The following is a 14,717-nucleotide window of genomic DNA, read 5'->3' as shown; positions in this document are numbered from 1 at the left end:
CACCCAGGACTTAGAGTCTTTCCTTCTTCCTCCTCATTAAACCATTAGAGCAATATTTTGTTATTTTGCTTAATAGTACACACACAAAAAGTGATTAAAATAGCAAAAACATGTTAAAACATTCAGCTGCTCCTGCCAATAAACATCAACTCTTAGGTTTAAGACAGGGACTAGGTACAATTCAGTAGTCATAAAGTATTAAAAGAGAGATTAAGGCTATAAAAGTTAAAAATAAATGAAGTAGATAAATTAAAATTTTCATACACAGGACTTGCCTGTTCCAACTTCGTAGACTTTATGCAATACTAAGGTTGCGGGGGAGGGGGGGATCTTCATAATTACTTGGCATAAGTTACACCAAGGAAATTTTTATTAAAATTAGTATGTGAACTTCTAATAAGAAACACATCCTTCTGTGAGTTTCTTCAACTTGTACAAAGGTTTTATGTATAGATTTGTCACAAGTAACAAGGCTACTTTGCAAGACCCACCTCTCAAAATAAAAAAAAAAAACCCACCAGTGTATTTGTTTTAGTATGATCTTGTGTTGTTGTTTTTGCAAAGCAGCATACCAACACTGTGACTGTAGGACTTGCCTGAGGTTGTGGTCACAACTGTAAACATTTGCATGTCAGTAAAAAAACAAGCAGGAGGAGATGGGGTTCAAAAAACGTCCCAGTACTAGAGCAGTCACTCTGCACTTCTCCTTCTGAATGGGCTCTCCTTTAGCTTAGCTGACCACTATCTCGTTTTCCCCCAGTAAGTGAGGGAACTGGTGTTTGGGAACGCTGTGAATCTACCTTGGAGACAGTGGTGTTACTGACAAGGGGGCTGGCCCCCAGGCTAGCCAGAGGAGTAGAAATGCCTACAGTCTTGATCACTGAGATCTTGTTGGTCTTCGTGGCCAGACCATCATTGGGCATGTTAGTGTACTGGTTCCCCATAACAGGACCCATGCTCACTGAAGGGGCCATGATTTTCTGGGGAAACATCTCAGGGAGCTTCTTTCCATCTGTTCCTGACAGATCCGTGGTGTTCTCAATTGCCAGCTTCCTCCCACCGTGTGCAGAGCTATTGTTAGCAACATGAGTCATATAGTGGACCTGCAACTTGCCTTTGGTGGTGAAAGCTTGTCCACATATGCTACACACGAAAGGCTTCTTCCTAGTGCGTGTCTGCTCACGAATCTGAAGAGCACTGGCCGATGAGTGGTTCTCCCTGTACCATGTGCAGCCATATTGCTTGCTCTGTTGGCCCGGTCGGGCCATTAACAAAGGTGTCATGCCTGGGGACCTGGCTGAGCATCCAGATGCACCACTAACTTCAACTTTGACATAGGCTGGTTGGGCTCGGTCAGATGGGAGACTGCTCCAACCTTCCATCTCAGTGAGGCTGCTCTCCAACCTCTCTGTTTTGCCACCAGCATCAGGAGACTTATACTTGATGCCTTCTGCTTGACTACCTTGAAAAGATGCGGTCTCCTGGACATCTGGACTTCGGCTCTGAGGCTGTGGGTCTCCCATCACTGAGGACGAGTCGTTGGTCAAGCAGCCACTTTTCACTGAACCTTTTCCTCTGCTGCTCTGCTGCTTCAGGACCACAGGAGCAGGGCTCACCTTTCCTGGGGCATCAATGGGGGTCACCATGGTGAACCCTAGTGTGGGTGATGCCAAGTGGATGCTGGAAAGAGGCACAGGGACCTTTGAGGAGCTGCTGGGGGCATCCTGGGAGCTGACTTCATCTACATCAATGCACTCAATGTCATTGTGACAGACGGCGCTTGTGCTGCCACTCTCACTGACCACCATCAGCTCAGAACCTGCCAAGTCATTGGGATTCTCTGGGAGGGGCGTGTTGGGAATGTGACCACCCATGTGCATCCGGATGTGCTGCTGCAACATGACTGCGTTGGTGAACTTCTTCTGGCAGATGGGGCACGAATACTGCGTCTTTACGGAGGTGTTAGTCTGGTGAACCCCTAAGTGTATCTTCAGGCTGCCTTTGGTAGAGAAGGCTCGGTCACAGATCGTACACCGGAATGGCCTCTCTTCAGCGTGGGTGCGATAATGCATTCTGAGGGAGCTTTGGCAGCTTAAGGCACGGTGGCAAATGAGACATTCATTGGGGTCAGCAGTGGCCTTGTCAACGTTCTTCACTAGCTGCTGCAACTTCAGGGTCTGTGACCCCAGCTCAGGTCTTCCTCTCCCTTGGAAACCACCAACCCTCAGGGAACTATGGCTCGGCCCCACCCCAGAGTACATGGATCCATCCTCAATTTCGGGAGAAGGTCTAGGATGCAGGTCTTGGGCTAGTGGGCCACTCTTTAGGTCCTTGGGATTACTCACCAAAAAGAGATTCTGAGGTAGCCCTACCTTGGGGGTCCCTGGTACCAAGACAGGTCTGCTGCCTAAAGAGAGACTAGATTCACCTACAGGGACAGGGACAGAGCGTACACAGCGAGCGCCACTGCCCATCGCCATTCTGTTGTGGAACTCAGCAAGTAGCTGGGCGTTTTCCTTCGCCCGGAGATGTTGATAAAAGTGCTCCTTCAGTGTGCCTTCACTGGTGAACCAGTGACCACAGATAGAGCACGTAAAGAGTTTCTTTCCAGTATGGGAACAGAGGTGGATCTGCAAGGAGGTATCAGTCTCAAAAACCCTGCCACAGTACTTACACACACGCTTACAGGAGCCAGACAGATTTTTGGATTTGACATCCGCCGGGAACATGTTGGGTGGCTTCTCTTTCCCTTGCTTGGACAGATCTAATGGCGCAGTGGAGCAAGGGCTCTGGAAGAGCACAGAGCTCCGGGTCTCAGGTAGCAAAGTACCTGAAAGGCGGCTAGGGAGTACCCTCGACCCATCCAGCCTCAAGGCGGAGGATGTCAGTCCTGAGGACACAGAGCTGGTGGTGGGAGGGATGTTTGTGTGAGGTAGCCTGGCTTGTTTCAAGGTGTCCAGAGGCAAACCTTGACTTCCAGCTTTCTGACTGAGTGAAGCCACTGCTGAAGAAACTGGCTGAGACACACGGTTGCCTAAGGTGTTAAGGTTGTCAGCTCCCGTTGTGCCAGAGTGGACGGTATTGGTGGCCCACATGTCCATCTGGATGCGGATCTGCTCAATGAGCTGGATCTGCTGTAGCTGCTGCTTCTGCAGACAGAAGATCTGCTCCAGGACCGATGGGATCCTGTTGGCACCAGGCAGGGAGGCAGGCAGTGCATCCGCGCTCTGCTGCTTCACTGCCACCTTGGTGCCCCACAGTGCTTGAAGAGTCACATTAGTGCTGGTCACTTTGCCTTTGGGTAAATAGCTTAAGTCTTGGGGTAGGGAGGGCAGAGTACTCTCCTTCTTTAAGTATAGAACAGACTCCGCCCCTGGCTTCTCCTTCCCATCCCCTGAGCTGCTACCATCCTCCCTGTGACTATCCTTACTGCTTGAACTCTGTGGCTGGTGGCTCGACACAGCCCCAGAGAAGTCTTCCAAAGGCACTAGTCCCTCACTGTCATTCATGACGAAGACAGGTAGACGTTCAGTGCAATTTTTCTTATGTTCTAAGAGCTCAGAGAAGCTGAAGAACTCTCCACAGCATTTCTCACAGATGTGAGTCTCCTCCCGACGAGGCCTCTTTGCCGGCACTTGGTCCCCAATCATGTCATCACCAGTCCCTACATAGTTCACTGGAGTACCCAGCTCCCCTGCCACAGGTGCTGCTGGAGCTACATCTGTAAACTCTGGGGCCTGGTGCTGTGGCTGTTGCCGTCCCTGGTGTTTCTCCAAGTTGATGTGTTGTGGTTTCACCTGCTTGAACCTTGGCATGGTGCAAATCTCTGGGCGCCAGGAAAGCTGCAGTTATTTGCCCACTCCGCCACAAATTCCTGGAGTTGGAGATAAATTTTAAATAATAAAATTGCTTCTCAAATATAGAACCACAGACACAAAAGAAGTAAGGACAATCACATGAAAAAATTTTTTTCAGTCAAGGATGTCTCCAGATAGCATTTTGAGAAAAAGGAGAATGCCTTAATCATTTGGTGCTCAATAAATGATTGGTTAAATTAAAGGAGGAATCAGAATTACCTGGGAAGTACTAGAAACACAAGGGCAAAGTATCCTTTCAAAATCTCCTCTCATAAGAGGCTTATATTTGCCTTTGACACTAAATCTCCTCCTAGTTTAAACCTATTTTTGTGATGTGATTTTATCTCAACTTCATGTCTTATTGTACATTTTCACTCATTTCTTTATTCTTTTTCCTAGGAGTCCAGCTAGTCACTAGATGTCCAAGACGACACACGCACAGGGCTGTTGACAAAAGGCCCCAGGTCCTCCTTGTGTAGGCTTCTCACAAGGCTGTCTGAGTAGCTTCAGGACAAGGTAGCTAACTTCCCCCAGAACTAGTGATCCAAGACAGTGCTTCCACAAACACACTGTCTTTTATACAATGGAGTCTCAGAAGAGACACACCACTTCTGCCACATTCTATTTGTTAGAAGCAAGTCACTAAGCCCAACTCATACTCAAGAGGAGGAGATTTGATCTCCAGTTCTTAAACAGAATATTAAAAGAATTTATGGACACATTTTAAACCACCACATAACTCTTCACAAAACTCGTTCCCAACTATTGTCTTGTTCCTCACAGGCTCAATCTCAAATTTGCAAAGTGCACTGGTTTTGAGTTCAAACTGATGTTTATCTACAGTGTCCGGCACAAATAACACCTCCTTTTTAATAAAATCTTTTATTACCAAATCATAAGGATGTAATCCTGTAACATAACAATACCACACTCATGCACATCATATGACATTTTAGGCAAAATGTTCGAATTAAAACTATAAATTATTACACCCATATTATTACTCTACCAACCACATTCAAGCAGGCTTTACTTCTGCCAGACCCTGTATTTATAACCTGATAATGAGGACAGGGTTTTTTAAATTCATAAGCATTATTTTAGTTTATTAACTTATTCCAGTAATTTTGGATTCACAGAAAATAGCTAAACTAGTACAAAGAATTCCTGTATACATTTTACCTAGGCTACCCAAAGGTTTCCATGTTTGCTTCCTTTCTCTCTATCTCCCCTCCCTCCAACTCTCTTCCTAGACATATTTTTCCTATGAATAAGTTGTAGGCATAATATCCCTTTACCCTTGAATACTTCAGTGTACATTTCCTAAAAATTAGGATATTCTCTTATATAATCACTGTACATAATTGTCAAAATCAGGAAAGTGACTATCATCTAATCTACAAACTTTATTCAATTGTCACTAATTGTCCCATTAATGTTCTTTAGAGTAAAAGGAGGAAAAAACTTTTTTTTCTTAATCCAGATCCAGTTCAAGAACAGATATTGTATTTTTCACTTCTCTTTACCCTCCTTTCATCTGAAGCAGTTTCTTAGTCTTTCTTTGTCTCATGACCTTGACACTCTTGAAGACTATAAGCCATTTATTATCTCAGTTTGTGAGCAGATAGTATTCAATTTGCTTACAAACCTGCATCTTCATTCCTATGTAAGCTTTGTAAATCATTCTGATAAGCACCCTTAAATATTTTTAAAGTCTATCAATGGCCAGTGAGCCAACTGATAATTTTGAGAATTAATAAAGAGAAAAAAATCAAACATTGATCTTGCCTTCCTTATCAAGCTGTACCACCAGTGAACCAAATAGCAGATGAAATAGAATTATAATAGGAATGGCAGAATTAAAATATCACCATTTTGCAGCCCCTAATGAATAAATAAATCCGAACATTGATCATCAATGGCTGATAATATACAAAGAGAGTCAGACAGCCCTGGCTGGTGTGGTTTAGTTGGTTGGGTATCACCCTGCAAAGGAAAAGGTTGCAGGTTCAGTTCCCGGTCAGGGCACATCCTGGGTTTCAGGTTCCAACCCCAGGTCAGGACACCTCTGAGAGGCAACCAATGGGTGTTTCTCATATTGATGTTTCTCTCCTTTTCTTTCTCCCTCCCTTCCCCTCGTTCTAAAAATAGATAAGTAAACTCTTTTCCAAAAAAGAGAGTCAGACATTGTGTGCTTCTGACTAGTCATATACAATGCTACCTGTGAAGTACAACTGCCAAAAAAGCAAACCTCAATTTCATCAAGCCTCTCAATCAGCACTGTCCAAGCAAGCCAGTATATAATTATGTATCTTCTAGTTGCCACAGTAAAAGCAACTAAATATAAATATGTGAAAATAATTTTACTAACATTTATTTAACCCAATATATCTAAAATATTGTCATGTCAACATGAAATCAATATAAAATTATAAATGGGATAGTTTGCATTCCTTTTTGTACTAAGTCTTAGAAATCTGGTACATATTTTATATTTATAGCACATCTCAAGTTCAGCTAGTGTTAAAGAAAATAATTAGTCATATACTTGTTAAAGAGGGTTAAGGTAGACTTTATTCAGGAGGGCTTACTACTACACTGGGGTTTTGCAGTAGGGGAGACAAATTAGGCTCAACTGCAAATACAGGGACAAGTGGAGATTTATAGCCAAGGAGCAGAGTGGGGATCAGTGGATGAAATATTACTAAGATGAAACATCAAGGCTATAGGGAGTTTTCTAGGATTAACTCAACTGAAGGTAGGCCACGAGGAGGAGAAGACATTGAGGGTAGGGGATGAGGAACTTGATCAGATAGTAAGATTGGGAGATTTTCACTAAACTAACCCGGAAGGATTCTTGCTATAACTGAATTAAGCAGGTCAAGGACAAAGCACAATGCCAGAACCTAGTCAGAAAGGTTCAGAGTCAGAGGAGGTTGACTCAAGTTTAGTCAAAGAGAGACTTTTTGCCATTAGTCACATCTCAAGTACTCAACAACCACATATGGCCAGTGGCCACAATACAGGACAGTGTAACTATAGACAGAACTATCAATGGACAGGAAATGCAGAAGACAGAAGAACATTTTAGATACCACCACAGAGTAACAAGCAGCCAAAACCAGACAGAGGGACTGTTTCCAAGCCAGTTTTTTTCAACAAATAAATGCTGAGGAAGAAGAGAAGATAATGATAAGGAATCTTTACATGGAAAGAGGTTTTGGGTGCAATCATTTAATCATAATCTGTGGATCTTATTTGGGTCCTCATTCAAACAAACTAAAACAAATGTACAGCACTTATGATGCAAATGGAAATTTGAACACTGGCTAGATATTCTGTGATAGTAATTACTGTGATAATACTCTTATAATTAAGTATAAAGGAAGAGTCCTTATAAAGATATAGTGTAAAGTATTTATGAGTGAAATTATATTGTGTTTCAGATTCACTTCAAACAACAAGACATATAGAAAAAAGTCCCATTTGCCTTGTCTTTCAATCCAGTGATCCCACTGCTAGGACTATACCCTAAGAATCCTGATTCACCAATTCAAAAGAACCTATGCACCCCAATGTTCATTGAAGCACAATTTACAATAGCCAAGTGCTGGAAACAGCCTAAGTGCCCATCAGTAAATGAGTGGATCCAAGAACTGTGGTACATTTACACGATGGAATACTACTCAGTAGAAAGAAAGAAGAAGCTCCTACCCTTCACAACAGCATGGATGGAACTGGAGAGCATTATGCTAAGTGAAATAAGTCAGGTGGTAAAAGACCAATACCATATGATCTCACCTATAAGTGGAACCTAATCAGCAAAACAAACAAGTGAGCAAAATATAACCAGAAACATGACAATAAGGAACAAACTGACAGTGACCGATAATGGGAGAAAGATGACAAAGAGTCCGGTCAAGGAATATGTATAAAGGACCCACAGACAAAGACAATGGCGAGGGAGGATTGAAAGTGGAAGGTAAGGGTGGGTAGGGCAGGGGAGAGTAATGGTGGGGTAATGGGGACAACTATAATTGAAGAACAATAAAAATAAAAACAAAACAAAGTTACAAAGGATATACATTTATATGAAGTACCCAGAATATGCATATTCTAGAAACTGAAGAAAATTAGTGTTTACTAGGACTGGAAGGAGCAGGGAATGGGGACTGACAGCTTAAGGGGCATGGGGTTTCCTTTTGGGCTGATAAAACCCTTCTGAAATGAGGGTGATGAGTGCACAAGAATGTGAATTACTAAATGCCACTTAACTGTACACTTTTAAATGGTAGAAGTGGTGAATTTTATGTTAGGTGAATGTTACCGCAATACAAAAAGAAATATATTTGAAAGAAAAATAAAACTATAATGGGGGAGCATGTGAGATTATAGATGAAACAACTAAATTAGAGTTGATAATTGTTGAAAGTGGGTGATACATACATGAGTGGGTTCATTTTTATTATTCTTTTTATATTGTATATGTCTGAATTTCCCATAATAAAAAAAACTTAAAAACAAACTCAGTCAACCATAAGGGAAATTTGAATATGGACTGTGTATTAGATGATGTTAAATAATATTATTTATTTTTAAAGTGTGATAATGACATAAGGTCATAGTGTTTATGAAAAACAATACAGATGCATTCTGTATGATCTACAGGCAAAATGACATAATATCTTGATTTGGTATTAAAGAACTCAGGCACAAAAGAAAAAAGCAGGGAAGGATTTATTTGAAACAAGAATTGTAAAATGTTGACAACTGTTTTAGCTAAGTGATGGGTACAAGAGGAGAATTATATCAATCTAATTTTTTATGTTTGAAGTTTTATGTTTGAACATTTTATTTCTTTATTTCTAGAGAGAGGGAAAGAGAGGGAGAAAGAGAGGGAGAGAAACAGTGATATGTGAAAGAAAACATCAATTGGTTGCCTTTTGCACAGGCCCCAACTGGGGACCTGGCGTGCAACCCAGGCATGTGGCCTGACTGGGAATCGAAGCCATGACCTTTCAGTTTGCAGGATGACACTCAATCCACTGAGCAGCCACACCAGCCAGGGCTATTTATTTTATATTAAAATAAAATACAATCTTTATGAACACCCTTTAGCAGTCCCATTTTTTAATTCCAATGTGCAAGCTCTCACCTGGACTCCTACATCTAAGTGTTTTTAAACCTTAACATTAGACACAAATATTAAACAAAATAACAATATTAGGTTATGCCTTTCTCTTTGAAAATAGTGACATATCTGGCAATTACTCAAGCTTTTTTTAAGGAATGTGACCTCATGAGAAAGTTCAGCGCATCTGGCTGACAATGCCTGCCTTCCTTTTGCACTGAAAGAAATTGGAAGAGTATGTTCATTTGAAAAAGGATGTTTATTTCACATGTGGCAGATTATCCTCACAAAACTCCACCCCTTAACTGAAATGGGAGCCAGGAACAGGAGCATCCACTAATAAGCTGGATTTTTTTTCTTTTTTTAGCTTCAGAAACTCTTGAGGAAATGTGTGTTTGCAAACAGTTTCTATATTACTACACATGCCAACTCAGTAACGATGAAAATAACAACACTGGATTACAAAACTGAAGAGTTTATCACCTCTGTAATTATTTCCATTTTGGAACCAGAGTGCTGTACTTGCATTGATAGAAAAAGGCTTTAATGCACAATGAGGATTTAAAAGCACTATTAGAAAACTTTTACAAGCCTTTTTATGTCCCCAGAGTTAACAACTGGGTTAAAATATGTATTTAGGCAAGTCTATGAGAGTTCATCAAATATATAGCATGACCCACTAGGATGACTATAATCAAAAAGAGAGATAATAACAAGTATTGGTGAGGCTGCAGAGAAAATCAGACCCTCACACAGTGCTGTTGGGAATATCAGATGGTGAAGCTGCTTAGGAAAGCAGTCTGAGTTCCTCAACAGATTACACAGAGTTACCATATGACCCAGCAATTAGACATGAAAACAAATGTCCACATAAAAGTTGTACGCATATGTTCATAGCAGTATGATTCCTTTATCCATAAAGTGGAACAACTCAAATGTCCACCGATGATGCATGGATAAACAAAATGTGGTCTATCCATACAATGAAATATTACTTGATACTAAAAAAGAGTAAAGTAACGGTATATGCTACAACATGGATAAACATGGAAAACATTATGCTGAGTGAAATAATCTGGACACAAAGGACCACATATTATATGATTCTATTTCTATGAAACGACCACAACAGGCAAAGCTAGAGAGACAGAGTGGTTGCCTAGGGCTGGGTGGGGACAGATTGGAGGAAAATGGAGAGTGACTGCCAGTGGCTACAGGGTTTCTTTTGGAACATGATGAAAATGTTCTAGGCCCTGGCTGGCGTAGCTCAGTGGATTGAGTGAGGGCTGCGGGTGTCCCAGGTTCGATTCCCAGACAGGGTACATGCCTGGGTTGCAGGCCATAACCCCCAGCAACCGCACATGGATGTTTCTCTCTCTCTCTTTCTCTCTGTCTCTCTATCTCCCTCCATTCCCTCTCTAAAAATAAATAAATAAAATCTAAAATAAAAAGAAAATGTTCTAGAATTAGTAGTGATGTCTGTACAACCTTGTGAATATGCTAAACCCCATTGAATTATATCATTTAAAAGGGTTAATTTTATGGCATGTGAATTATGTCTCAAATTTTTTAAATGTTTTTAAACTACACAGCATGTCCCTATCACCTCTCCATCATTTCCTTGTCAGAGCAAAGAAAGAACAGTGTGTTGCGGGTAGGACAACAAATCTAATTCCTCTCTTGTACCTAAATCATGCTAGGAATTTAACTCCCAGCCTATAGCAATCCACACTGATACAAACAAGCAATGCTTCACACTGGGGGTGTTGCCTGTCTTGGCCGCTTCATTACATCATGCAAATGCCATGATCACCTTGGACTACTTCAACTAAAAACAAACATAAAGACTAGACAGGGAGAGCAGTGAAACTGAGCCTTCTCAAATGGTGGCCTTTTAAATCTTGCCTCCCCCTGCCTCTTCCTTACCCTGGATCAGAGTCTTCAACAGAAGCCAGTGGTTCCTGAGAGCAGGACCACCTGTGGCAGCTCCATCTGGGTGTCCAGGTGGAGAGGGCAGGTCTCCAGACTTTTCTCAGGCTTCCTGACTTTCCCACCCTGTAGAGGAAAGCATTTTAATAGCTCAGTGGGGTCTTGCTTGACACAATGGGTATGTTTCACATAGGTTTCGAAACTGTATAAACCACATTTTCATAAAGATAACTGACATTTAAAGAGACTCAGGCTTAAAAATTAATTTCATTATGAATCATTTTGTTAATTACCTCTATTTCTTTGTTGAGTCATCCTTGATTTTCATGTATGTAGCTCAGCAGTCCCTAGCCTTTTTGGGGACTGGTTTCATAGAAGACAATTTTTCCTTGCACGGGAGTGGGGGATGGCTTTATAGCCTGCCACCAGATGCAGTTGAATGGTTACTTGCCTCTCACTCATAGGGGTTTTGATATGAGTCTGCAAGCAGTTGATTTATTACGGCCTCTGTGCAGTCCAACCTCTCTGCTAATGATCATCTGTGCTTGCAGCTGCTCCCTAGCACTAGCATCACTGCCTCAGCTCCACCTCAGACCATCAGGCACTAGATTCTCATAAGGGGTGTGCAGCCTAGATCCCTCACATGCACAGTTCATAGTAGGGTTTGCGCTGCTATGAGTATCTAATGCCACTGATCTGACAGGAGGCGGAGCTCAGGTGGTAATGCCAGAGATCGAGAAATGGCTATAAATGCCAAGGAAGCTTCACTAGCTTGCCTGTCACTCACCTCCTGCTGTGCAACCCGGTTCCTAGGTTCCTAACAGACCACAGACCTGACCAGTACTGGTCCGTAGTCCAGGGGCTGGGGACCCCTGATCTACTTGACTTAAAACACAGAAGACACCTGAAGATTCTTTATTATAGATACATATAAACATATATGAATATTTATATCTTTAATTCATCACAGAAGAATTTCCTGAACCCAGAAAATCATTGGTTCAATTTTAATTTAATGAAATTAATTTAAAACTTTCTTTTTAGCAGCTTTCAAACCACACATCCAAAACATATTTAGTAAATTAGTAAGGCAAACTCTAAGTGAGTTTTGTTGTTTTATTTTTCTTTCTTTTTTTTAAATATGTGAAAACTCTCCCTCAAATTAATTTACATAAGAATGAGATAGAGTATAAACATGTAAAATAACAAAATTTTTAATAATATAATTATCTGGCCCAAATTCTCATCAGCAGATGAATCACCACTTATATAAATAATGTTGTATAAACATGCAATACAATATTATTCAGCTATACAAATTAAGGAAATCCTGACATATGCTACAATATGGATAGATGTTGAGGCCATCCATAAAGTAAGTCAGACAGAGAAAGACAAATACTCTATGAGTTCACTTATATAAGGAATCTAAAAACATTGAGCTCATAGAAACAGAGAGTAGAATGGTGGTAGCCAGAGCTGAGGGGTGGGGGACATGGGGAGTTGTTAGTCAGAGTGTATAAATTTTCAGCTATAAGATAAGTAAGTTCTGGGATATAATGTACAGCATGGTGACTATAGTTAACAATACTGCATTATATATTTGAAAGTCAGTAAGAGAGAAGATCTTAAAAGTCCCATACTACTGATATTTTGGTAAATCATACTGTTGATGCCAATGGCTCTCCCTCCTACTGTCAAAGCTTTCTTGGTTACCTTCCAACAAGTATCCTCTGAGAAGTGTTGGCTGAGTGCAGTCCTCAGATCACTGGTAATGCCTGGAGTCCTCAGAAGGGATGTACAGTTCAGGAGTCTCAAGAGGAAAAATAAAACAATTGTGTCCACATACATGCAATACATTTGAAATGTAAAGTACATTATGATTTTTCACAGAAACTTCAATTATCATTACAATCCTAAAGTTTGTGCATTCACCATAAAAACTCAATTGATCAGTTTCTTTCAGCTAACATTGAGTTGCTAAGGGCATTTGATCTCAGCTAATGCATTTTTATGTCCCCTGTACATTATTACTTACATTTGTCTACCTTTCATTTTTGTTGTAACCAAAGTACTTCCTCATATTCCCAATTTGTAAAACTGGGTCAGCGGTCCATTGAAGCATGAAAGCAGTTAAGAAAAAGTTATCTATATACTGCAGTGCAGAATAAATTCATAAGAGCACAAGTGCATAAGAAGTCTGTGTGAAAATAGAGCTGACTTTGTATTGCTGGGCAGGAGAATCTATAAGTGCAATGGGCAGACAAAAAAGAATAGGAATAAAAAATACAATAATTATATACAAATTAGATTTTGTCTCTAGATCCCCCCGCTTTCTCTATTCCAAAACTGTCACATGGTGGCAGGAAGCCACTGAAGCCTTTGAATACTGTTCACAAACAAAGCACAATGACCTCTCTGGTAAACCAACAGAATTTCCAGAATAAGCTAAAAATTGTGCTTTCCAGGATGCTAAAGGTTCAATTTGTACTACTGCCAAGAAGTTTGTAAAACCACTCACAAAGTTAATGGAAATGTTATGCTAAGGAGGAAAATGGAATGGCCAGTTGCCAAAATTCTCTGATCAAATGATGTTGTTGTACGTCCGCTAATATCAGTGGTATTCTATATAAACAAGCACTTCTTATGGTGTTTATGTGAATAGATATTTCACATCACAGCTACAATAAATTTGATCTTGGCATATAAAATGATCATATATGAGTGAAATGTGCTCAGTGCTTTCTTTTATCTCTCAATACCCATGTTACACAGCAATTTTTCATTTAGGTAAAAATACTGTAGAAGCCAGTGCTGCTAAAGCACCAACTATGCATGCAGCAATGCAGGGCTTTGCTAGGTGACTCAGATTGGTGACGAGTGACAGAAAAATAGTTGAAACTGCCTTAAGCCATTGATCATTGATTGTCTCAAGTAACTTAGTTCAAGCACTCCAGCAATATCATCACAAACTGTTTGTCTCCAGTTTTCCTCTCTGCCTTCTCCTCTTTTAGCTTCATTTTCAGGCTCCATAGAGAGTCTCCCAGATGCTCTACTTGCACATGCTCTCAGCTTGAAGTCCAACTGGCCACTCTTCCAATAGCCCCAACTAACATCTACTTAAATCCCCTTGGCTAAGTCTAGTTGGGTCACATGCCCATCCATGAATCAGCTTCTTTGGCCAAGGGAATGCTATGCTTTGACTGACCACACTTGAGTCACACCATCCATCTCTGGAACTGGGGATGAATTCAAATATCACCAAAGCACAGAATCTGAGATACAAGAGGGGTGGGTCTTGCAAAGGAAAACCAGGAAATTGTATCAAGCAGAGATTGAATGAATGATATGGAGGGGGATGATAAGAGACAATAGCTATAGCGTATGAATACAGTGACACTTTTTCACACTCCTTTATTCACTCAGGACAGCCAGATGTCAGTGACCTGCTTCTTCATTCAGTGTTGAAATACTCTGACTAAACTGCCACCACCAGTTGCCTGTTTTTTCAGTATGCAGTGAAAAGAAATAGGCAGCATATACAAGATGGCTTTTCCATACTGGAGTGTATTAACTATCAAGAAAAATGATGCTCATGTAAGCATGACACTGATTGTGCCAGTAAATACTACTTCTGCATATACCAGTGTTTGCTACTTCCCGACTGCAATTCAATGATGCATTGAAAACACTGAATATTTTGAGCTTATCATTAGAGATCCAAAATACTGTAATTTCTAATGTTCAGGGTAAGATATTGGACTTTTTAGAGATCGGACTGAGGTACAAGTGACTGAATC

The 14,717-nt window shown here is 40.8% G+C and overlaps 1 protein-coding gene across 1 annotated transcript; it reads right to left on the bottom strand.

The window, feature by feature from the left end:
• Positions 1-518: 518 nt before the first annotated feature.
• LOC114505571 (sal-like protein 4) lies at positions 519-3,863 on the bottom strand. The gene has a single exon (XM_036016632.1). The coding sequence runs from the start codon at positions 3,813-3,815 to the stop codon at positions 726-728; it is 3,090 nt and encodes a 1,029-aa protein (XP_035872525.1). The 5' UTR covers positions 3,816-3,863; the 3' UTR covers positions 519-725.
• Between the last annotated feature and the right edge of the window lie 10,854 nt (positions 3,864-14,717).

Source organism: Phyllostomus discolor, chromosome X, assembly GCF_004126475.2.
Source record: "Phyllostomus discolor isolate MPI-MPIP mPhyDis1 chromosome X, mPhyDis1.pri.v3, whole genome shotgun sequence".
NCBI lineage: Eukaryota > Metazoa > Chordata > Mammalia > Chiroptera > Phyllostomidae > Phyllostomus > Phyllostomus discolor.
This window is presented reverse-complemented; position numbering and strand designations above follow the sequence as displayed.

Excerpts from the sequence above, each read along its gene's own strand:
- LOC114505571 (XM_036016632.1), bottom strand. The coding sequence starts at position 3,815 with ATGCCAAGGTTCAAGCAGGTGAAACCACAACACATCAACTTGGAGAAA.